The sequence below is a fragment of the Homalodisca vitripennis genome, chromosome X, assembly GCF_021130785.1.
Source record: "Homalodisca vitripennis isolate AUS2020 chromosome X, UT_GWSS_2.1, whole genome shotgun sequence".
Taxonomy (NCBI): domain Eukaryota; kingdom Metazoa; phylum Arthropoda; class Insecta; order Hemiptera; family Cicadellidae; genus Homalodisca; species Homalodisca vitripennis.
In genome coordinates this window covers 150,383,799-150,411,049 of record NC_060215.1, presented here as the reverse complement: position 1 = coordinate 150,411,049, position 27,251 = coordinate 150,383,799, and the positions used below count along the sequence as shown (strand labels likewise).

Sequence of the window (27,251 nt, the reverse complement as noted above, 5' to 3'; positions counted from 1 at the left end):
CTAAAATTGTTAACTATTAAATATTATCTGGTTTGTCTAAAATAAAAATCGCAGTTCTAAATGAAAACAATGGATTTATTTTTCACTGGCAAATTAATAAGTTCAACGTTTCAGAATTTTTATCACTCTATTTTCCACAAAGAATTGACAAACCTTTTAGTAAATTTAAAAATTCCTTTGGCAAGAAATAAAAATATTAATCAAATTATCAAACTAAAAATCAGAGCTCTCTTCTAAAATAAAATAATAAAGTTTTAAAATAAAATGAAATACCACTTGGAAATAATTAAAATAAAAATGTTCACTTCTAAGTTCACTCAAAATACAAAATAAAATTTCAACTTCTCTTTACACTATTTGAACCTTAACTTTCAAGTCTCTGCAATTCAGATTACAACTCTCTCTCTCTCTAACAATTATAAAGTTCAATTAATTTTCAATTAATAATTCACAATAAACAGTTCCAGTTAAATATTAATAAATTACTACTTTTTCAAATCTCAATTAAAGTTATTAACAAAGTTCAATTTTAATTCACTTCTCTTGCAAGCATGAACCAAATGTAACTTGTATGATTCTATTATGCTCTATTGTTCTTCGAGAATAAGTTATTCAGATTGCTCTGTAGTTTCTATGAATTTAATTTTTTCCTATAAAAAAAGACAACAAAATAATTTTAATATCAGATCAAGAAGACTTTTTCAATAAAACGTACAATAAATTTGGTGCTTACCTCAAAATCACTCGCGGAAAAAAAAATTTAAGAAATACGGCGCACTGCAATTAACTTTACTCACGAAAATAACCAAAAGAAGGGCGAAAATTATGAGCGGGCGCTTAAATACTTCCCTTTCCAAGACATCCGTGGAGCTCTCTCATTGGTCCAGCTGTATCAAACCAGGAGAACAATACTCACAATAAGACAAGTTCTAATCAATTCAAGGCAGTCAACCTGCCTTCCTAACAATTTAAAACTACCAGTGCTAACTTGCCAAAGGATTACATGTTCGATTTTACCCTGACATTTCACAATCTAATCTAAAATTAAGTCCCAATATTTCGATCCCAAAATTTTTATTTAATTTAAGTTTTAATTAAAAAAATAAATCAATGTAGCTTTAAAAACGCTACATTACTCCCCCTCCTTTACTTCTAAATACGGCCCTGAAGTTGATAAAAGAAATTTAACACCAATTAGCAATTTAAAAAAAAGTTTTTAATACGTACATCATTTAGTTACCCACCAATGTTTTTAGAACAGACAGAACAGTTAAACAAATAGAGATTGACCGTTATAAAAGGAATGTAGGTCAATAACTCGAGATAGCGAAGCCTATTCCCCTCACAATTCTAATTTTACTATCTACAACAGGTCAGTCTTTTCCAGTCCAAGGAATTTTGTCCTTTCCGGTCTCCTCCTGTCGACGTCTAGGTATGGACAGCAGCTCCCTCAGTCAGTGAGTGCTCGTCTTCACGGTCGTATGTATCGTCCCTTGGATCCGTCGTGTAGTGTAGGTCACCATCCCCGTTGTTGGAACCGCCGGTGGGCCGCGCGCGTGGTCCGCAGCGTGTGACCAGTGTTAGTGGAGTGTCAGTGCTGTTCCGTTTCTCATCTCCACAGCATTTCACATATAAACAGAACATTCTCTCTTACAATGACATAAGTCCCCTTTGTCACCATTTATGTCGGAATTTCAGAGCTTGTCTCGTTTCGTTTTCAAAAAATTTTAATTTTTATCCAACTCAAAGATTGCTCATTCTTTCCTTCATAAACTTTATTAAAATATTTAAGACCCTTTTTTTTAAATTACTAACACGTTATTTACATTGGATTACAAGGGGGGGGGGGTTGACCTGAATTTCTTTCTCTCATTCATTCACTATAAACAAATAACAACATGAAATTGGACACACAAGAAGGAATGTTAGTACATCAATAATATAATGTCTTTATACTAATATCAGACAGTATAATGGTTGTAGACACTATTATTAAATACTACATTTCTTAATTTTAAAGTCCTGAGGCCATGTAAATTATCCTCTTCATGTAAATATTTATTTATATGTCATAAAAATCCCCTTTTTCTTTTAATACCTGAAAGAAAACACAAAACCTTGACTTGGCCTATGGTTACTCAATTATGACATTTTAATATGGGGATTTTTTTTTAATTTTATGCTGAAAGAAAAAATTGTCCAATTGTTCTTAACTGTCCAAGTGTTCCAATAAAATTTCACTTAAGCGGGTCTCAAATCTTGTAAATGCACTCTTTTCAAAATTTTTAAGTCCTTGGTGTGCTGTATTATATAACTGTTCTCTGAGATTATAATCACAATCTTGTATGGTCCGTCAAATTTCCTATCCAATTTATTTCTGTGTCCAGGTATTTTACAAAACACTTCATCATTAATTTTAAACTTTCGGTGGTTTCTATTATAGGGCCTTAACTTCGAATTTTTAATAAACTGTTTATTTAAATTTTCCAACGCCTCCGCATATTTTTGACATTTTTCCTTTGGCACTAAATTTTCAAAAATTGATTTCAAGTTCCACTTTAAATCCAACTCATTGTTAGGTTTAAAATTAAACATGAAAGAATATGCGCTATACCCAGTACTGTCATTCACACACGAGTTAACTGCTTGTTGAATTTTACTTAAATCAGAGTCCCAGTTCCTTTTGCAATCGCTATACAAGCAAGTCAAAATTGAATTTAAGTTTCTTAAATATCTTTCAGATTTGTTACCCTGGGGGTTGTACGGGATTGTAGTGATTAATTTCACACCCCATTTGAAAAGATTTGCTCTTAACTCCTCGCTGGTGAAGTAAGTAGCGTTGTCGCTCACAATAATTCCCGGCAAACCAAAGTTTTTAAAAATATTACTCTCTAAAGCTTGCAACACCATACCTGAATTTACTTTCTTGAGAGGTACGATCCAATTGTACTTTGTGAAGTCGTCCACCATGATTAAGATGTATTCATTCTGTCTTGAAGATCTAGGTAGAGGTCCAAATACATCCATGTAGATTTTCTGTAGTGGACGTGTCGAAATGTTTACATGCAGTTCACCACGGTCCCTCCAGTTAGTAGGTTTACTGCTAAGACAAATAGAACACCTTTTTACATTGGACTTCACAAACTCATTCAGATTAGGATGGTAAAACACCGCTGTAATTTTCCTTAATGTTTTATTAACTCCAAAATGCCCCCCACTTGGGCTATCATGATAATAATCAAAGACCGCCTTAAACATAGATTCGGGGAGAACTATTTTAGGGGATTTAGATCTCGAATTTGTATAAAATAAAATTCTTTTTTCTACCAAAAACCCTTTGCGCTCATCATCACTACTAATGTTTTTTAACTGTTCTTGCACAAATTTGTCCTTATTCTGTTCCAATTCTAAATCTTTGGGTAAGAAAGGATAGAAGTTATTTACATTACAAGTTACATTTACTACACTATTTGTACACACATTTACAGCAGAATTATTTGACAGTTCTTTCAACACCTCTCCATTAACCTCATCATTGTCATCAAACAGCCGTGACAAACAGTCTGCAGTCACATTATCACTCCCCTTAATGTGCTTTACAGTGAAAGGAATTGATAAAATTGTTTTCACCCATCTACCAAGTTTCCCTAGTTTAGTGTGGTTGCTCAATACCCAAGAAAGTGCGGAGTTATCAGTGTACAAGTTAAACTTCCTTACTTCGAGAAATTCCCTGAATTTGTTTATTGAGCACACCACTGCCAGAGCCTCCTTGTGGTAAGTACTTAGTTTCTCTTCATTTTCAGTAAATTTTCTCGAGTAATAAGCCACAGGTTTTAAGTTCTTATTGTTATCTTCTTGCAATAAGCAAGCTCCTATTGCCCTGTCACTCGCATCACACTGCAAGGTGAACTCTTTATTAAAGTCAGGAATAGCTAACACAGGGGGATTAGATATCTTATTCTTTAACTGTACAAACGATTTTTCACACTCTTCGGTCCACCGGAAGACTGCACATTTCTTCCTCATAGCGTTCAGAGGAGCCGCTATGTCCGCATAGTTTTCAATAAATTTAGAAAAATAGGACGTCATTCCTATAAACCGCGCAATGTCCCTTTTGTTTTTAGGTCTCCTACACTGTTGAATATTTACAGTTCTTTCTGGGTCAATTTTCAATTTATTTTCACTCACAATGTGTCCCAGAAAATTTATTTCCTTGTAACAAAATTTAACTTTATTAACATTTGCTGTCAGGTTATGGTTCCTCAAACAGCGTAAAACTTCCCTTAAGTGGGCATAATGTTCATTTAAACCCTTAGAGTATACTATAATATCATCTAAGTATGTTAAAACACATTTAAATTTTAAGTGTCCAAGCACTGAATTTAAATAAGCAGTTAAAACGCCACTGCCCACAAGAAGTCCAAATGGCAGTCTTTTAAATTTATAACTACCGAATGGCACAGAGAAAGTTGTCAAAATTTGGCTTTCATCAGCTAATCTAATTTGATGATAAGCTTTTGATAAGTCTATGATGCTGAAATAGCGGTGACCACTTAAATGCGGGTATAAAGAATGGAGATCCCCAATTGGAAAATTTACAGCCTCAATCTTATTATTTAATTCCTTATAATTTATCACCAACCTTTCTTTTCCCGGTTCCTTCCCCACCAAAAAGGCCGGACTGGAGTACTCACTTAGGCTTGGCTCGATAACATCATGTTCTTGTAGCTCACCGATGATTTCCTTCATTCTCACCATCTTCAGAGGGTTAAGTGGATAAGGCCGCAGTTTGACTATACCATCATCCTTTAATTGGATCTTGTACTCGAAATCAAGAGTTTTCCCCAGACGTTCAGAAAAAACTTCAGGAAACTCTTCAATGATTTCTAAAACTTGCTGTGTAGCTTCGGAACTCCCTATCTTATAATTATGATTTATATTTAACACATTAGAACTAGTGTTTTGAATTAAATGCACTGACTTGTTCAAGTTAAAATCGAATCTACACACATTGTTTTTTAAATCAATTAACAACCCAGTTGATTTAATGAAATTAGCCCTTAAAATTCCACATTGTGATAAGTTTTTAATTACTACTAGATTAACCTTCCAGGATAAGTTGTCAATTTTAATTTTAAGATTTAATTCTCCTAGTACATTTAATTTTTGGTTTCCAGCACTAACACATTGTACCTTAGATTCTAACAATTTGTTAACTAAATTCGCTTCCCTTAAATGATTATAAAGTTTCGCACTGATTAAACTTAGTGTACTTCCAGTGTCTAACAAAAATTTCACATTAACTTTGTTTTCTATATTTACTAGTACACTTGGCAAGGTACTTTGGCTTTCCTCATGGCGTTTCTGCCACATGTGATTAATATGTCCGGATTTTTGTTGGGGACTATATTTAAAATCTTTTTGAGTGTCCAGTTTACGGGAAGGGTTAGAATCTAAGCTACCTTTTTCTAAGCCCTCCCCTTTTACAAGTTTTTTGGAATATTGGAGAAACGGGGTGGCCTTTCAACAGGCAATTTAGGTTGATTACTAACCTCATTACCATGCCAAGTTCTACAGTCTCTAGCGTAATGTCCTATTTTCTTACATTTCAAACATAAAACTTGATTGTTATGGCCTAATTGAATGTGATTAGTTATAGGCCTACTTTCTCGGTTTGAGGTGCCTTGTTGAACCATCCTCAACTTATCCGCATACTCAATATTTTGGCACCTTATGCAGATTTCATCCAACTCTTTGAGCGAAGTAGGATTTCCCATAAATATCATTTTATTGCGGGTGTCTGGGTTTAAACCTGTTTTAATAATATCTACTACTTCCCTCTCTGACATTGATGTGGCTAATATACTAACCCATTCCTTAACATCCAGTATAAAACCACTCAGGCTTTCATTAAATTTTTGGGGGCGATAGATCTTTTCAAATTTTAATTTCTCGCGATAACAAAGGGGCACAAAGGTAGTTAACAAATTTTCATGAACAACACTGACGGGTTGTCCATACTCTTTCGCTTCCAAAATTTTTGCCAATAATGGACCTTGGCAATAAGACACGCAAATTTCCAAGATTTCTTGATCAGAACATTTTGTTTCGTTTTTTAATTTTTTAACAACTTTTAAAAACTCCAATAGTTCATTTACTTTTAACCCGTCCGTTACCTTGAACATTCTAAGATACCTTTCAAGTGGGTTAGGTAACTTATTATATACAATTGAACGATTCTCAGGTACGAAAACATCATTACACATATTAACGGGTTTTGGTCCTTTCGTAATATTTTCAAGTGCTACACTTTCATTTTCCGTCTCCAGGTTAGATTCTGATAGCCGGCGTTCTAATTCGCTACATAATTGTTCATCCAATTCTACTGATTTCAATGACTCTTCCTGAGCTACTAAACCCTCAGACATTCTATCAATCTCTTTGATCAAGTTATCCGTTAATTTGAATAGACCTTTCAGGTTGTTAATTCGCCTTATCCAATGAGCAATTTTTACCTGGCACCGCAAAATTTCAAAATTATTAGAACCATTTATTGCCTTTTCCACTCGAAGAACTAACACTTCACACATAGCAGCACACTGTTTATATTCCTCATTGCCACTTACTTTACTAGACAAATTTAGCTTATTGCCAATAATGTTGAGACCTACTACCTGTCTCAATAACTTTCTAAGTTTATCTACAGTGCTATCAGTAATTGTTTCCACACCACGGAACCACAGTTCATAAATTAATTCGTCCTTACTTAAAAAGTCCACTTTGAGAGCCAATTTATGTTAAATAAATTTAACTTAACTATCACAACTTAACTAGACAACACAAGTTCTTGCCAAAGTTTTCTAACAAAGTTTATAACAGTTTGTATAAGTTTATTAAAAATTCACTGGATACTTTACAAGCAGAGTGGCGCAGTCAATATAACGACTTGGATTGTTGATCTTAATATTCCAGAGTATTAATATATAAATCATCAATAATACATCCAAGACGATATAAAATATTTTTTGATTAGTAAAGATCCTAGTGAATATTAAGTACAATGTATTACTAAAATTGTTAACTATTAAATATTATCTGGTTTGTCTAAAATAAAAATCACAGTTCTAAATGAAAACAATGGATTTATTTTTAACTGGCAAATTAATAATTTCAACGTTTCAGAATTTTTATCACTCTATTTTCCACAAAGAATTGACAAACCTTTTAGTAAATTTAAAAATTCCTTTGGCAAGAAATAAAAATATTAATCAAATTATCAAACTAAAAATCAGAGCTCTCTTCTAAAATAAAATAATAAAGTTTTAAAATAAAATGAAATACCACTTGGAAATAATTAAAATAAAAATGTTCACTTCTAAGTTCACTCAAAATACAAAATAAAATTTCAACTTCTCTTTACACTATTTGAACCTTAACTTTCAAGTCTCTGCAATTCAGATTACAACTCTCTCTCTCTAACAATTATAAAGTTCAATTAATTTTCAATTAATAATTCACAATAAACAGTTCCAGTTAAATATTAATAAATTACTACTTTTTCAAATCTCAATTAAAGTTATTAACAAAGTTCAATTTTAATTCACTTCTCTTGCAAGCATGAACCAAATGTAACTTGTATGATTCTATTATGCTCTATTGTTCTTCGAGAATAAGTTATTCAGATTGCTCTGTAGTTTCTATGAATTTATTTTTTTCCTATAAAAAAAGACAACAAAATTAATTTAATATCAGATCAAGAAGACTTTTTCAATAAAACGTACAATAAATTTGGTGCTTACCTCAAAATCACTCGCGGAAAAAAAAATTTAAGAAATACGGCGCACTGCAATTAACTTTACTCACGAAAATAACCCAAAGAAGGGCGAAAATTATGAGCGGGCGCTTAAATACTTCCCTTTCCAATCACCTTTGCAGGACATCCGTGGAGCTCTCTCATTGGTCCAGCTGTATCAAACCAGGAGAACAATACTCACAATAAGACAAGTTCTAATCAATTCAAGGCAGTCAACCTGCCTTCCTAACAATTTAAAACTACCAGTGCTAACTTGCCAAAGGATTACATGTTCGATTTTACCCTGACATTTCACAATCTAATCTAAAATTAAGTCCCAATATTTCGATCCCAAAATTTTTATTTAATTTAGTTTTTAATTAAAAAAATAAATCAATGTAGCTTTAAAAACGCTACATTACTCCCCCTCCTTTACTTCTAAATACGGCCCTGAAGTTGATAATAAAAATTTAACACCAATTAGCAATTTAAAAAAAAGTTTTTAATACGTACATCATTTAGTTACCCACCAATGTTTTTAGAACAGACAGAACAGTTAAACAAATAGAGATTGACCGTTATAAAAGGAATGTAGGTCAATAACTCGAGATAGCGAAGCCTATTCCCCTCACAATTCTAATTTTACTATCTACAACAGGTCAGTCTTTTCCAGTCCAAGGAATTTTGTCCTTTCCGGTCTCCTCCTGTCGACGTCTAGGTATGGACAGCAGCTCCCTCAGTCAGTGAGTGCTCGTCTTCACGGTCGTATGTATCGTCCCTTGGATCCGTCGTGTAGTGTAGGTCACCATCCCCGTTGTTGGAACCGCCGGTGGGCCGCGCTCGTGGTCCGCAGCGTGTGACCAGTGTTAGTGGAGTGTCAGTGCTGTTCCGTTTCTCACCTCCACAGCATTTCACATATAAACAGAACATTCTCTCTTACAATGACATAAGTCCCCTTTGTCACCATTTATGTCGGAATTTCAGAGCTTGTCTCGTTTCGTTTTCAAAAAATTTTAATTTTTATCCAACTCAAAGATTGCTCATTCTTTCCTTCATAAACTTTATTAAAATATTTAAGACCCTTTTTTTTAAATTACTAACACGTTATTTACATTGGATTACAAGGGGGGGGGGTTGACCTGAATTTCTTTCTCTCATTCATTCACTATAAACAAATAACAACATGAAATTGGACACACAAGAAGGAATGTTAGTACATCAATAATATAATGTCTTTATACTAATATCAGACAGTATAATGGTTGTAGACACTATTATTAAATACTACATTTCTTAATTTTAAAGTCCTGAGGCCATGTAAATTATCCTCTTCATGTAAATATTTATTTATATGTCATAAAAATCCCCTTTTTCTTTTAATACCTGAAAGAAAACACAAAACCTTGACTTGGCCTATGGTTACTCAATTATGACATTTTAATATGGGGATTTTTTTTTAATTTTATGCTGAAAGAAAAAATTGTCCAATTGTTCTTAACTGTCCAAGTGTTCCAATTAAATTTCACTTAAGCGGGTCTCAAATCTTGTAAATGCACTCTTTTCAAAATTTTTAAGTCCTTGGTGTGCTGTATTATATAACTGTTCTCTGAGATTATAATCACAATCTTGTATGGTCCGTCAAATTTCCTATCCAATTTATTTCTGTGTCCAGGTATTTTACAAAACACTTCATCATTAATTTTAAACTTTCGGTGGTTTCTATTATAGGGCCTTAACTTCGAATTTTTAATAAACTGTTTATTTAAATTTTCCAACGCCTCCGCATATTTTTGACATTTTTCCTTTGGCACTAAATTTTCAAAAATTGATTTCAAGTTCCACTTTAAATCCAACTCATTGTTAGGTTTAAAATTAAACATGAAAGAATATGCGCTATACCCAGTACTGTCATTCACACACGAGTTAACTGCTTGTTGAATTTTACTTAAATCAGAGTCCCAGTTCCTTTTGCAATCGCTATACAAGCAAGTCAAAATTGAATTTAAGTTTCTTAAATATCTTTCAGATTTGTTACCCTGGGGGTTGTACGGGATTGTAGTGATTAATTTCACACCCCATTTGAAAAGATTTGCTCTTAACTCCTCGCTGGTGAAGTAAGTAGCGTTGTCGCTCACAATAATTTCCGGCAAACCAAAGTTTTTAAAAATATTACTCTCTAAAGCTTGCAACACCATACCTGAATTTACTTTCTTGAGAGGTACGATCCAATTGTACTTTGTGAAGTCGTCCACCATGATTAAGATGTATTCATTCTGTCTTGAAGATCTAGGTAGAGGTCCAAATACATCCATGTAGATTTTCTGTAGTGGACGTGTCGAAATGTTTACATGCAGTTCACCACGGTCCCTCCAGTTAGTAGGTTTACTGCTAAGACAAATAGAACACCTTTTTACATTGGACTTCACAAACTCATTCAGATTAGGATGGTAAAACACCGCTGTAATTTTCCTTAATGTTTTATTAACTCCAAAATGCCCCCCACTTGGGCTATCATGATAATAATCAAAGACCGCCTTAAACATAGATTCGGGGAGAACTATTTTAGGGGATTTAGATCTCGAATTTGTATAAAATAAAATTCTTTTTTCTACCAAAAACCCTTTGCGCTCATCATCACTACTAATGTTTTTTAACTGTTCTTGCACAAATTTGTCCTTATTCTGTTCCAATTCTAAATCTTTGGGTAAGAAAGGATAGAAGTTATTTACATTACAAGTTACATTTACTACACTATTTGTACACACATTTACAGCAGAATTATTTGACAGTTCTTTCAACACCTCTCCATTAACCTCATCATTGTCATCAAACAGCCGTGACAAACAGTCTGCAGTCACATTATCACTCCCCTTAATGTGCTTTACAGTGAAAGGAATTGATAAAATTGTTTCCACCCATCTACCAAGTTTCCCTAGTTTAGTGTGGTTGCTCAATACCCAAGAAAGTGCGGAGTTATCAGTGTACAAGTTAAACTTCCTTACTTCGAGAAATTCCCTGAATTTGTTTATTGAGCACACCACTGCCAGAGCCTCCTTGTGGTAAGTACTTAGTTTCTCTTCATTTTCAGTAAATTTTCTCGAGTAATAAGCCACAGGTTTTAAGTTCTTATTGTTATCTTCTTGCAATAAGCAAGCTCCTATTGCCCTGTCACTCGCATCACACTGCAAGGTGAACTCTTTATTAAAGTCAGGAATAGCTAACACAGGGGGATTAGATATCTTATTCTTTAACTGTACAAACGATTTTTCACACTCTTCGGTCCACCGGAAGACTGCACATTTCTTCCTCATAGCGTTCAGAGGAGCCGCTATGTCCGCATAGTTTTCAATAAATTTAGAAAAATAGGACGTCATTCCTATAAACCGCGCAATGTCCCTTTTGTTTTTAGGTCTCCTACACTGTTGAATATTTACAGTTCTTTCTGGGTCAATTTTCAATTTATTTTCACTCACAATGTGTCCCAGAAAATTTATTTCCTTGTAACAAAATTTAACTTTATTAACATTTGCTGTCAGGTTATGGTTCCTCAAACAGCGTAAAACTTCCCTTAAGTGGGCATAATGTTCATTTAAACCCTTAGAGTATACTATAATATCATCTAAGTATGTTAAAACACATTTAAATTTTAAGTGTCCAAGCACTGAATTTAAATAAGCAGTTAAAACGCCACTGCCCACAAGAAGTCCAAATGGCAGTCTTTTAAATTTATAACTACCGAATGGCACAGAGAAAGTTGTCAAATTTTGGCTTTCATCAGCTAATCTAATTTGATGATAAGCTTTTGATAAGTCTATGATGCTGAAATAGCGGTGACCACTTAAATGCGGGTATAAAGAATGGAGATCCCCAATTGGAAAATTTACAGCCTCAATCTTATTATTTAATTCCTTATAATTTATCACCAACCTTTCTTTTCCCGGTTCCTTTCCCACCAAAAAGGCCGGACTGGAGTACTCACTTAGGCTTGGCTCGATAACATCATGTTCTTGTAGCTCACCGATGATTTCCTTCATTCTCACCATCTTCAGAGGGTTAAGTGGATAAGGCCGCAGTTTGACTATACCATCATCCTTTAATTGGATCTTGTACTCGAAATCAAGAGTTTTCCCCAGACGTTCAGAAAAAACTTCAGGAAACTCTTCAATGATTTCTAAAACTTGCTGTGTAGCTTCGGAACTCCCTATCTTATAATTATGATTTATATTTAACACATTAGAACTAGTGTTTTGAATTAAATGCACTGACTTGTTCAAGTTAAAATCGAATCTACACACATTGTTTTTTAAATCAATTAACAACCCAGTTGATTTAATGAAATTAGCCCCTAAAATTCCACATTGTGATAAGTTTTTAATTACTACTAGATTAACCTTCCAGGATAAGTTGTCAATTTTAATTTTAAGATTTAATTCTCCTAGTACATTTAATTTTTGGTTTCCAGCACTAACACATTGTACCTTAGATTCTAACAATTTGTTAACTAAATTCGCTTCCCTTAAATGATTATAAAGTTTCGCACTGATTAAACTTAGTGTACTTCCAGTGTCTAACAAAAATTTCACATTAACTTTGTTTTCTATATTTACTAGTACACTTGGCAAGGTACTTTGGCTTTCCTCATGGCGTTTCTGCCACATGTGATTAATATGTCCGGATTTTTGTTGGGGACTATATTTAAAATCTTTTTGAGTGTCCAGTTTACGGGAAGGGTTAGAATCTAAGCTACCTTTTTCTAAGCCCTCCCCTTTTACAAGTTTTTTGGAATATTGGAGAAACGGGGTGGCCTTTCAACAGGCAATTTAGGTTGATTACTAACCTCATTACCATGCCAAGTTCTACAGTCTCTAGCGTAATGTCCTATTTTCTTACATTTAAAACATACAACTTGATTGTTATGGCCTAATTGAATGTGATTAGTTATAGGCCTACTTTCCCGGTTTGAGGTGCCTTGTTGAACCATCCTCAACTTATCCGCATACTCAATATTTTGGCACCTTATGCAGATTTCATCCAACTCTTTGAGCGAAGTAGGATTTCCCATAAATATAATTTTATTGCGGGTGTCTGGGTTTAACCCTGTTTTAATAATATCTACTACTTCCCTCTCTGACATTGATGTGGCTAATATACTAACCCATTCCTTAACATCCAGTATAAAACCACTCAGGCTTTCATTAAATTTTTGGGGGCGATAGATCTTTTCAAATTTTAATTTCTCGCGATAACAAAGGGGCACAAAGGTAGTTAACAAATTTTCATGAACAACACTGACGGGTTGTCCATACTCTTTCGCTTCCAAAATTTTTGCCAATAATGGACCTTGGCAATAAGACACGCAAATTTCCAAGATTTCTTGATCAGAACATTTTGTTTCGTTTTTTAATTTTTTAACAACTTTTAAAAACTCCAATAGTTCATTTACTTTTAACCCGTCCGTTACCTTGAACATTCTAAGATACCTTTCAAGTGGGTTAGGTAACTTATTATATACAATTGAACGATTCTCAGGTACGAAAACATCATTACACATATTAACGGGTATTGGTCCTTTCGTAATATTATCAAGTGCTACACTTTCATTTTCCGTCTCCAGGTTAGATTCTGATAGCCGGCGTTCTATTTCGCTACATAATTGTTCATCCAATTCTACTGATTTCAATGACTCTTCCTGAGCTACTAAACCCTCAGACATTCTATCAATCTCTTTGATCAAGTTATCCGTTAATTTGAATAGACCTTTCAGGTTGTTCATTCGCCTTATCCAATGAGCAATTTTTACCTGGCACCACAAAATTTCCAAATTATTAGAACCATTTATTGCCTTTTCCACTCGAAGAACTAACACTTCATACATAGCAGCACACTGTTTATATTCCTCATTGCCACTTACTTTACTAGACAAATTTAGCTTATTGCCAATAATGTTGAGACCTACTACCTGTCTCAATAACTTTCTAAGTTTATCTACAGTGCTATCAGTAATTGTTTCCACACCACGGAACCACAGTTCATAAATTAATTCGTCCTTACTTAAAAAGTCCACTTTGAGAGCCATTTTAGGTTAAATAAATTTAACTTAACTATCACAACTTAACTAGACAACACAAGTTCTTGCCAAAGTTTTCTAACAAATTTTATAACAGTTTGTATAAGTTTATTAAAAATTCACTGGATACTTTACAAGCAGAGTGGCGCAGTCAATATAACGACTTGGATTGTTGATCTTAATATTCCAGAGTATTAATATATAAATCATCAATAATACATCCAAGACGATATAAAATATTTTTTGATTAGTAAAGATCCTAGTGAATATTAAGTACAATGTATTACTAAAATTGTTAACTATTAAATATTATCTGGTTTGTCTAAAATAAAAATCGCAGTTCTAAATGAAAACAATGGATTTATTTTTCACTGGCAAATTAATAAGTTCAACGTTTCAGAATTTTTATCACTCTATTTTCCACAAAGAATTGACAAACCTTTTAGTAAATTTAAAAATTCCTTTGGCAAGAAATAAAAATATTAATCAAATTATCAAACTAAAAATCAGAGCTTTCTTCTAAAATAAAATAATAAAGTTTTAAAATAAAATGAAATACCACTTGGAAATAATTAAAATAAAAATGTTCACTTCTAAGTTCACTCAAAATACAAAATAAAATTTCAACTTCTCTTTACACTGTTTGAACCTTAACTTTCAAGTCTCTGCAATTCAGATTACAACTCTCTCTCTCTCTAACAATTATAAAGTTCAATTAATTTTCAATTAATAATTCACAATAAACAGTTCCAGTTAAATATTAATAAATTACTACTTTTTCAAATCTCAATTAAAGTTATTAACAAAGTTCAATTTTAATTCACTTCTCTTGCAAGCATGAACCAAATGTAACTTGTATGATTCTATTATGCTCTATTGTTCTTCGAGAATAAGTTATTCAGATTGCTTTGTAGTTTCTATGAATTTAATTTTTTCCTATAAAAAAAGACAACAAAATTAATTTAATATCAGATCAAGAAGACTTTTTCAATAAAACGTACAATAAATTTGGTGCTTACCTCAAAATCACTCGCGGAAAAAAAATTTAAGAAATACGGCGCACTGCAATTAACTTTACTCACGAAAATAACCAAAAGAAGGGCGAAAATTATGAGCGGGCGCTTAAATACTTCCCTTTCCAAGACATCTGTGGAGCTCTCTCATTGGTCCAGCTGTATCAAACCAGGAGAACAATACTCACAATAAGACAAGTTCTAATCAATTCAAGGCAGTCAACCTGCCTTCCTAACAATTTAAAACTACCAGTGCTAACTTGCCAAAGGATTACATGTTCGATTTTACCCTGACATTTCACAATCTAATCTAAAATTAAGTCCCAATATTTCGATCCCAAAATTTTAATTTAATTTAAGTTTTAATTAAAAAAATAAATCAATGTAGCTTTAAAAACGCTACAGGGTCCTAATGTACCATTTTCGATAAAGTCAAGTTCGTAGCTGGGAAACTCCATGCCAAACTTCCTTTATACACAAGTAGGAAAATGGGGGCTATTTTATAGTATACCCTGTATATTGTGATAAGTCTAATGGTGTTTACTTGTGACTATCAGTTTACCCCAAAGATTTAAACATTTTTTCAACCATTAACATTACGATTATTATTAAAAGGACTGGTTTTTGGTGCCAACCTTTTTCATTAATAAATTTGGTTTCATTAAAATTAGCAGAACTAAGATCCAGAACAAACTCAATTTTAACCCTCCAAGCGTCCGTCATATTTTGTAAAATCCATACCTGTTTTGGTAAGGTTTTGCAGACTATCCTTGTAAAATTTATAATAAATCTAAATAGTAACTTAAATATAAAGTTTTATATAAAACATTTTTTTTCCAAAGAACTGTGTTTCAGACTGTGTAACTATGAAGTTAGAAGAAACAATTTCTTGGTTTAAAAATTAAAATAAGTTAAACAAAATATAAAAATAAAAACAAAATTGCAATAAAGTATGCACATGTATTTGAAATATTATATATATTCAAAATTTATTGTAGAAAAGCCAAATTGTAGAAATTTTGTCCTAAAGACAGAAATGTATAATTTTGAACTGTTTATATTAATGATAAAAAAATTGTATGAATAAGTACGCGTTTGGATTTTTTTCTTACTCGCCGTAGTTATATGACACATTGATATAACAATGTTCTTACTTTTTGTATTATACTAAATATAGTATCAACACAACATTTAGAATAGCCTACTTGTAGCAAATTGTGCCATGAACATAGAAATATACATTGCTGTCATTTTTTATAGCAATTCATAATATTTACGTACATAGAGGAAAGTCGAAATAGTGATTATCTTTTATGAAAAACGTAACTAATATTTACATGCAATAATATTATTTATAACAATTAGTAACTTCATAAAAACGAATTGAAACAAAAACAAGGACAAACTAGACTGTAAACAGCGAAATTCACACATTCGTATCTGAGCAACAACAAAAAATGCTTGCGCACTTCGCTGGAAACAACAGCTGATGAAAATGATGTAGACTAATGTTTGGTACAGAGTATGAGAAATCAAAAGATCACTAAACATAACGAGAAACTTGTGGACTTTCGAACTGTATGGGTTATAATACGATTTGATCAGTATTAGCATCAGCAAAGTGAGTTTTAAGACATGAGTGCTTATCATCAAAACTTTTGATGATGACGTTTAGTGAAAGTCTGAGTCGTCAAAAATATTGATGATAGACGCTTAAAGGGTTAAAACAGTGAACAAAGTTTTAGAAATTCATGAAAAAAGCAGATATGTTTCTTCTGAAGAAAGCATGCTTTGTACTCTAGAACACTGTTGATCATACGTTCTCACCTAAAACTATCAATATCCATTCAGTTGAAACATTCTGTTAACTTTGGAGGGTATGCCCTCTCTCATGTCCATTGGTTTAGGAAAAATTATCCAACCCACTTCTGCTGATGTTTTTAGATGGCTGGGCAGTCCAGCCAGATGTGTTCCACTGGCTCTTTTCATTGTTAATCCACAGACCTTTGAATCACTCATTGAGGGTCTTCTGGAATATTTTTGTATAGATCCATAGCCTTAAGGAAGATCCTTTCCCCATGAGACTTAAGGAAAAATCAGTGTTCTATCATAATAAGGTTAACTACCCTTCCTCTTTACAACTCTATCTGAAACTATAAGGACACCACTTAGAGGTTCCAAACCTATTAATAGGGAATTCGATCCTCTTTCTTGCCATTGAGCCTGCCTCCTCGTTTCTATAAATGCCCTCATGGCCTATACCAGTTCCACCTGATTATTGTTTGGCATTTTATTTAGCGTTGGTGGCAGCCTAGCTTGTAAAGTCTTTAAACCTGTTTGATAGGATAACAGAACTTGGATTTTCTGCATTCCTTTGCTGTACTTAAATGAGTACGAATCTTTGTAGGTCTGACTTCATCTGAAAGACAGTGGCTGTTGAGTTCAAATCTTCAGAGTATTGTGTATTGGCTCTAAAAACCCAGTCCTGAATCAATCCAAATTCATGAGCCATCCATGTAGAAAATATAGTTCCTTTGGTCCGGGGATTTTCTGACTTTCTCCAGCCACTTAAGAGTTGTTTCCAGTAGGATATGGTCACTTAACTCTTCCAGTGCCATAGGTAATTTTTACTTATATTAAACATTAATTTTGTTGTCCAAGCTGAGTACTTATAAACATTTAATCCTTTTTAAACATGCTTATAAACATTGATTGGTATTAAACACAGATAAGTTTTGTTCTAAAATCTTAATATGCTTAGACAATTTCAAAATTTAACATTTTTACAGGCGTTCAGGTGCTATATAGGCTTGACATCATTGCCGTTTTGTGTTTATAGTTTATTAATAAACAAACAATAACACTGCCATCTGACAACATAATGTTGTCCACTGCTTGTCTATTTAGTCATTTTTTACCTCATTGATTGTGTAACAGATTCAGTCTTATACACTATAACAAGTGAATAAAAGGACATAGTTTTGTTGCTAATAAGTTTAATTTTTGAGTTTTGAATAACTTTTTTCTGAGAATTAAAAATAGAATGTTGACACTGGAAGTGTTAAGTCTAAACTTGTAATTGAAGCATAAACTTTACTTTACCATTGACTGTATAAACAATGTCCAGTTACTTAATTTTTTTGAATATGGAAGTATCCATATAATTTGTTTGTGGTAAAAACTGTAGTAGTACTTGAGTTTACTCTTTTCTGGAATTTTGTCCCCAGAGATAAAATGCCAAAAATTGCCTCCAATGCAAATTCAGGGAAAAAGTTTATTGATCCACTACTCCTAGGCATGCCAGACTGTTTTTCGATTGTGATTTCATGGTTTTACTTAGCTCAGGCTACTTGAAGTCACTAAAGACAGACTTTCTGCACATTCACTAGAATCAGTATTTTATTTTCTATTTGGTACATGCTAAAGTACATCAGGAACTGTCATACAAATAGTAAAATATGTAGTATAAGTTAACGTTGACAATATAACATTATACACAAATGAAAGTAACAGATACAATGAAACACGCACAAAGTACCATATTAGCAGTAAACAACATGGACTTATAACATAAAATTAATCAATAAAAGTATAGTACTAATTAATACGGTCAACCCAAACTTTCTTACTTGCCTAATCTGAAACTGCACTCTAGGCAGTAATGAAATTAAACAATATGAAAAATGTCTTTATTAGAGGCGAAGTTAGGACTATAAAGTCCTCTCTACCACTTAACCTCGTAATAAATTAAACAACATATATACAGGGTGAGGCAGACCACCCGTACAGTATGTATAGCGGCCAAACCAAACGAGGTAAATTATTTGTAACAACTTAAACCCCCCTATTTCCACCCCAAGGAATTTGGAGAAATTATTTTAAAATCTCTAAAACTCCCCAAAAGGGTAGTTTTTGGGGGGTAGGGGTGGTTTTTGGAAAATTTTCAAATGTAAAGGTATGTTGAGTTATACCTCATTTTAAAGGTATTTCTTCACTGATTATTTTGATGCAAAAAGTTTGAACCTATCTTGCTGCTTATGTACAGGGTACACCAAAACGTAAAAAAATCAGGGGTTTGTGGGTAAATTTATCGCAACTACCTGCACAAATGTAGAGAGACAATATTTTTATTCAAAACTAATGATGAGACGGCTTATCGAAAAATATCATCAAATGCCACCCTACCCCAAAATTTATACATTTAAAAAATACATAGAATTTTGAAATACTTAACAGCCCCAATCTAAAAAAATCAAATAGCAACCTAGGTTGTGTGTACATAATTAGAAAGGTCTTTAAAAAATAAACATTTTCTACATTTAAAGTTTGTCTCTATCTCCAATGGTTTCAAAACTGTGGTACAAAAATAGATTTTTAAATAATTTTACTCAATGTATTTATTATAAAAGTCAGTGCAATGTGCAAGTAAAAAAAAGTTCCAACAGTAAACTCGTCTCTTATGTTTATGATTGTGAAAAAAAAAAATACTGTATACATGTACAACTAAAAATAAATTATTTATTTACATTATATATTAAATGAATCTTTAAAGAAAAAACATCTATAATTAATGTAACTTTATACATATTTACAATACTATAATAAGACACACACGCATTCATTCAACATGCATTCAATTGCCCTAAATACCACGTTCCAAAGCTATACCCCCTGAGCCCCGAGCATCAAGGCCCTGACCTCTGCCCCTAAACGAGCGCGCTTATCCATAGCTCTGATGTTTATAGGTAAAGCATTCCACAATCGACAGGCAGAAACTGTAAACTTATGAAAGGTAGTTGTTCAATGAATTGGGATAGATAATAAAATAATAATGAGATAGTTCACTTAATTTATCTCATTCTAAAAACTTAGTGTAACAACTCTTATGTAATAGGTATTATATATTAATGGTTATTTTATTGATAAATGATGTTTTAGATTTAAGTATTATATTTACTTTTAAAATTCTATTCATAACTTTACAAGCCATATAAAATAGCAATGTTCAGATTTTGATGTGGTGTGGTTTAGAAAAGCCATAAAATGTCTTCTAGTGTTACATACATTTTCTAAACATAAAAAGGAATATTTTTTATTTTAAAAAGTAAATTTACAGATCTCAAAAATATATGTGCTTGGTCATATTTTTGAGCATTTATTATAGATTTGCAGTTTAAAAAAGAAACCACTGTTTTTGAATTCTAAATATTTTGTTAAAATGTTCTGAAGTTGTACCACCCTAGACTGCCAGCCCATATACCATAATGCTATGAAAATTAGCAAAGTAAACAGTTTTTAATATGTCAAAATCTATTCAGTTTGATACTACTTTTAGCGCAAAACAAGCTGAATTTATTTTTTTTCCGCAATGTAACCATTGTTATCAGTAAAGCTTAATTTTTAATCAATAAAAAGACCTAGAAATTATTCTAGAATTGCAATAATTTTGTCCAAATTTTAAAGTTACAATCTGGGTTTTGTTGTTGTTCATTTTTTGTCTATTGATAACTTTTAATTAGAAACGTAGGAATTTAATCCCAGATTTAGGACATTTTATTTTAGATTTTTTGTGACGTAGAGCATTTCTTCTGTATCTACAGGAGTCAGGAAGAGTGAATGTCCTACTCGGTTTCGATACCTAGCTATAGATGTCAGGAAGAGTGAATGTCCAACTTGGTTTCAATACCTAGCTGTATGAGTCAGGAAGAGTGAATGTCCAACTCGGATTCGATTCCTAGCTGTAGGAGTCAGGAAGAGTGAATGTCCAACTCGGATTCGATTCCTAGCTGTAGGAGTCAGGAAGAGTGAAAGTTCAACTCGGATTCGATTCCTAGCTGTAGCAATCTAAATTTTCTGCAATCTTTAGGAAATGATTCTCGATAAGTCAGCTGCCTTCAAGTTCTCCTCCATAATCCCACTTGTTAACAGGACATTTAATACTTCTTAAGAGTTGATTGTTGATTACTCTTTGTAGTGTTAAAAACAAATTTTTATTACACAAGGTGATATCTTATTTAACAATGGCAGGTGTCTTTTACAGTTTCTCTAATTCCTACTTTTATTGCCCACTATTACTACTTATCTAACCACTATTACTTTTTTTTAATGTTCTGTTTACAGTAAAGTATTGACTTGTAACATTTGATGGTTTTTTTCAGTTTTATTCGGGCTCTACTCCAATGAGAGTGGGACGTACATTCTCAAAGAGGAGTTCCAAAAGTACCTCCAGGTCTGTGAGAGCAGCTACATCCCTGATTCCATTGGTGCCTTGTTCAATGAGGTAGGCTTTCTATACTGTTCAGTTTTTAATCCTTTGGTGACCATCTGATAACATAAGGCAAAAATAGTAGGCAATTTGAAAGGGATTTGCAAAGTGCCTATATTTTAAGGAATACATCCTCTACATTTTATTTTTATTGATATATTATGAAATATGTTCAAGAGTATACTTGAAATATATACATATACAGGGTGTTCAGAAACTAGATTGAGCACTATTTAGCCCTTTGGTTTAGTATACATAAGTATGATTTAATCTCAGTTAGAGATAAAGCTAAAAAGCTTAAAATAAATGTTAAGTAAGGTAAAGGTAAATCAGCAAAGTTTTAAAATCCTTAATTATACATAATAGTCAGATTTGTATCTGTAGGTTATCGGTCTCTTATTCTTGTAAAATTAACTAGGCTTTACCCCAAAGCCTAGAAAAAAATATTTTTACAGATACATAGTTTTAAAAATATTTTGTCTGATAACTGTAATTAAGGTTGTGTTTATTTTCTCAGTATGCTAATTGTATGGCAGTGAGCTGTTAGTAGATTGTTTTAGATTTTTTATATTTTTGTGTGGTCAGCTGATAATATAAGACATCACAATATTTCTAAAATCATCATATTGTTTTGTTGCTCTCTTCGTTAAATGTACTATATCTTGATTCATGACATGATTCTTGACTTCACACATGAACAACGTAACTTCATACAGGTGTCGATAATCTGTAAATTTGACACATTTTTATTATAACATCTCTTTTGACTTATTCATATTATATACTGAGAGAATGTTCTAAAAACCAATGAAAAATATTTAATAATAGTGTAATTATTAAATATTAACTAATAATTAATTGATTTAACTATTTAGATGTCCATTAACTAGATAATTGTGGTGATGTAAGTCTCCTACATTTTGGAATTACCATCCGCATAATCACCGGAATAAACAGACATAACACAGCATGGCCACCTGACTGGGAAAACCGGGAATAAGCTGGGAATTTAACGGAAAAACTGGCTTCTTGTAAACCAGGAAAATTACAAAAACAATTTGTTCGTTCCATGAATTTGTCAACCAAGATATAGTTTGACAGCTCACTGATTAATCTCGAAACATCGTATTGTACGCAGTGTGGTTTGTGAAATTGTGAATGAAGATCGACATATGTTCATAAGCTCCATCTCATGCCGGTTGATCCAAGGTTGCCTCAATGAAGCTGACCGAATCAACCATGCACATCAGTTTTCGTTGTCAGAGCGGCATTGGTTGGACAATGGATGGAAATCCCGTCAGTTCTCCAATCAACTATTTATCTGAATGACTTCCTCGCACTTGACGATCGGTCAGACAATTTAAACTGTTCAAACTAAATATTACAACGTATATGAGGAGTCTTATGTTATGTTGTTTCGTAGTCCGTGACTTTAATCTAACGAACACGTAACAAACCACAGCCTTTCATGCATTTATTTACTTTGTAGTTGTGTTCTGTTCTTGCATTATATTAAAGGCTAACACAAAATATTTAAGAGCCAGTAATTGATAACGTTAGTTGTGCTCGTATTCTGGGTGCAACTATAAGTCATAAGTCATATATTTGGCCATTAAATACATATTTGTACAATAGGCTACGTCATACAGATACATACAAATAAAAGCAATTAACATACAGATACAACTACCTAGAGACTAACTTTGGAAGACTAGACTAGATACATCACTTTTAAAGAACTCGTCAGTTTTGTAAAAAGGATTGTTCAACAGCCAATTGTATAAAATATTCCTAAATTTCATAAGAGAATTTAGTTTTACTTTACCTAGCAAAAGGTACATGAATTTTGTGAGAATTTCTAGTAGCATAAGAGTGAACATGCTCATTGAGGACATAATTATTAACATTATTTTTTGCAAAAAGTAGACAAGATAGAATGTATAGATTTACAGCAGTTAGTATTTTACTAAAAATAAAGAAGTGTCAAGACAATGGACGTTGTTGAGAATTCTGACTGCTTTCTTTTGAATAATCCGTAGTTCATTTATAATGCTACAGTTACCCCATAATAATAAACCATATGTAATTACACCCTGAAACAGGGCAAAGTAAACCATTCTAAGATAGTGTTTATCTACACAGTGCCTCAAATGGTACAAGAGATATATGACCCTGCTCAATCTTTTACATACATTATTTATATGAGAATGCCAGGTCAACTTTGAATGCAGAGTGATACCTAATAAATTAACCACATTATCATTACAATCAGCTTGAAGTCTTAAGGAGAAAACCATATTTTGGGTTTTTCTAAATTCAACAACAGAACATTTGATTTATACCATTCATCTATACCATACCATTCATATAGAAGGTACCTACTGTTGTAATTGTTCAGTCCTTAATAATAGCAGCTGTCTCATACTCCTGTGCATCTCTACATCAGTGTCTTTATTCAATTCACGATCTGTAAATATCTTTAATTTGAGTAAATTCTATATTCTCGATTCATTTGTGGATCAGATCAGTCTGTATGACACTATTGACGGTCAGTGACAAATTTTTGTTGATGGTCCTGACTGATTGGATTCTGGTTGTACAGAGAGGAAAAGATCGGGTGACCTTGGAGGAATTTGGAGAGTGGCTGAGAGACTACCCTGACGCCACATCTCTAAGTCGGTGGCTGCTGTGTGAGCCCTGCGCGGTAACCATCAGTAACGAGCTCGAGACACCGACCTTCTACCAGACTCTGGCCGGAGTCACTCACCGTCAGTACTCGTCATATTATGTGTTTATGTGCATTCAAGCCAAATAAAAATAAAACAAACATAATCAAATTTGGAAGATTAACCATAAATAGCACTGATGCCAACATTTTTGAGTCAACTAATGCTAAATTTTTGGGTGTTCATATTGACACTAGTTTGAACTTTTCATGCCATGTTGAACAAATTTCAAAAAAGCTTAATACAATTAGTTTTTCATTAAAAACATTATCAAACACCGTTAGTTTTGAAGTATTGAGAAAAGTGTATTTTGCTTTGTTTGAGGTAAACTATGGTATAGGAATCTGGGGAGGAACAACTTTAGTAAGTTTTAACAGAATATTCTTAATACAAAAAAGAGCTGTAAGAATTGTTAATAAAAAATCCCCACTGATCCTTGCAGGAAGCTTTTCCAGGATTCAAAAATCATGACTTTAGCGCGTTTATACATGTATGAGTTATGCAAATATTACACAAAACATAAAAATAATTTTTTTTGCGATACTAACACCAATAAACATAATACCAGACATAATTTGATACAGATAAAACAACATAGCTCTTCCGAATTTGAACAATCCATAAATTACATTATTTGTAAAATAATAAATAAAATATTGAAATGCAACAAAGAATTGGTGTCCAGCAAAAGGTTTTTAAAAGAAATAAAAAATACTTTGTTAATGAAATACTATTCAGTAAATGAATTTTTTGATGACCCTTTCATATAAAATAGGGCTTTTCTTTATTATTTTAAACTGTAATAGTAGTTTATAGTGAACAATGTTTTAAACTTCTTACAGAATCTTTATATTAAGAACTGAGTAACTTTGTGCTATCTAAAAAAAGTTTTAGTGATGACCTTATGACTTTATATTAAATCTGAAAATTCTCTATGTACACTCTGTATTGACTAAGAAATAAAAATCCATTGTCTATTGTCTATATGTATTAACTACATGTAAATCTAAAGCAGACTTAAAACATTCACCATATGTGTTCATAAAGTAATACAAAACAGTGAAACAACATTTAAAAAACTAATCATTGGTCAACATTTGAACTGCAAAGTCAAATTGTAAACATATTGTTCCTTCTGGGCTGTATACTTTAACACATTGACTGTGGCAGACTTCATAGTCTGCGTACTGTGGTGTTAGATTGCTTAAGATCACAAGTATAAAGCCGTTGTGAAGATGGTAATAGAATTACAAAATTTTTTAATCTCAAAAATTGTTTATCTCTTATTCATCAATTCTGTTATATGTGTTGGTATTTTTTGTGGTGCTACTTTCAACGTTTCATTTTAGGAGCTCTAAAATATGGTATACAAATAATTTGTACTTGTGGCTCTGACTTTGCAGACTATTTGTGGCTTCCACTGTAAAAATCGTCACATTTAACAAATGAGTTTTTAAAACCTTAACAATACCTCAACATTATTAAAGCAATTTAATATATTTACGAAATACTCTTAACTCATTAAAATTGATCAGAGATAATATAAAAATTAACTGCAATAATCTATTGTATTGACCTATGCATTTGTTACTGTTCCACTCTGCTTCTTTAAGATTGTACAAAATGTCTAAGTGGAGATGGTGTATATTGCAGTGGAAGAGAGAGACATAATCGAGTTGGAGAAGCGATACTGGGTGTTGAAAGGAGAGTCCCGCACCGGCAAGCTGGACCTGGAGACGTTGAGACCACTGATCAGTCCGCCGGTACCTCTGAGCGTGTGCACCGGCGTGTTCGCAGCCTTCGACGAGAACAGAGACAACCACATAGACTTCAAGGAGATGGCCTGTGGAATATCGGCAGCCACGCGCGGCCCTATGGCTGAGAGGCAGAAGTGTGAGTAGCATTGTCACGATGTAAAATCTTCTGCTTCCTGCTTCAGAGGTGTTGTCTAACAGAAAGTCTTGTGGTGGTTCGCAAAATCAAATTTTGGTTTCTAATTGAAATATTGGTTTTGAACCATCCAATTTCAAAAAAGGACCCCGCAATAATTTCAATCCGTTTTATGAATGTGATAATTTATTTATGAATAAAAAAACATGTCATTCTCTTTACTCTTAAATCCATACTGTAAAAGATTCATGTCATTATCTTTACTCTTAAATCCATATTGTAAAAGATTCATGTCATTATCTTTACTCTTAAATCCATACTGTAAAAGATTCATGTCATTATCTTTACTCTTAAATCCATATTGTAAAAGATTCATGTCATTATCTTTACTCTTAAATCCATACTGTAAAAGATTCATGTCATTATCTTTACTCTTAAATCCATATTGTAAAAGATTCATGTCATTATCTTTACTCTTAAATCCATACTGTAAAAGATTCATGTCATTATCTTTACTCTTAAATCCATATTGTAAAAGATTCATGTCATTATCTTTACTCTTAAATCCATACTGTAAAAGATTCATGTCATTATCTTCATCATGTTTTCAAGATAGCCCAAACTTTTACTTTGATTGCCAAACATTCCTTGTGGAATGATAAATATTTTTCCTGTCTTCTGGGACAATCTTAAAGGGCTAATGAAAACCGTTTGAGCAACCTTAAATCGGTGTATATAATCAGAGAATAAAGACTATGTACTGAATGGACGAAACACATAGGGTTGGATACCGCTGAGGTCGTAGTAATGAATATTCGATTTTAAAAGTTTACCTATATGTTTAATTGTGACAACTTCTAGATGATAAAAATAAAATAATGTATTGCTATGTTGCTGCCAAATAGAGTGATAAAGAACTAAATGATATGGGTGTGGGCCTAATGGTTCCAATGTTCTATGGGAATTTTGCATACAAACTTAATAATTGTAAAACTTTTAAATTGACTTCCCTTCACGTTGATGTCGACTCACAAGCGCGGGCGAAAACATCTTGGCTTGACATTGCAGCTGTAGTCCGAAAAATTGAAGATTAGTAGATTAGATGTCTAAAAGCACTCAAAGTTGTAATCAGAGACTCGAAGTTAAAAATCAGAGACTCAAAGTTAAAATCAGAGACTCGGTTTGAACTCGCCTAAAACAAAATCACAACGGTATTAGCCATTTGTCATGACAACTTAGGATTCATGACAACATGGTCTCGTTAGAAGGACATCACCACACTATTATCAATATTAATCTGCGAAATAAAACATAAACAAGGTAAGTTACTTTACTATTTACAACTTTACTTTATATCACATTCAAAATTAGATCTCGCATGAAAAGGCTAATTTATAATACGAAAATATAAATTTTACTTACAGACAAGGCGCGCGAGATGTTACTCGGTAGGAGGAATGGTAGCTACAAAGTTCACAATTAATACGCGAATCAAAAT

General features: G+C 32.7%; 1 protein-coding gene across 3 annotated transcripts in view; it reads left to right on the top strand.

The window, feature by feature from the left end:
* LOC124370011 (ubiquitin carboxyl-terminal hydrolase 32) overlaps positions 1 to 27,251 on the top strand; it is a 142,720-nt gene that overhangs the window by 16,518 nt on the left and 98,951 nt on the right. For all 3 annotated transcript variants that reach the window (XM_046828286.1, XM_046828285.1, XM_046828287.1), the window contains exons 4-6: positions 21,031 to 21,152; positions 23,740 to 23,905; positions 25,517 to 25,756. In XM_046828286.1, the coding sequence (XP_046684242.1) occupies positions 21,031 to 21,152; positions 23,740 to 23,905; positions 25,517 to 25,756 (528 nt within the window). The remainder of the gene's footprint in view (positions 1 to 21,030; positions 21,153 to 23,739; positions 23,906 to 25,516; positions 25,757 to 27,251) is intronic.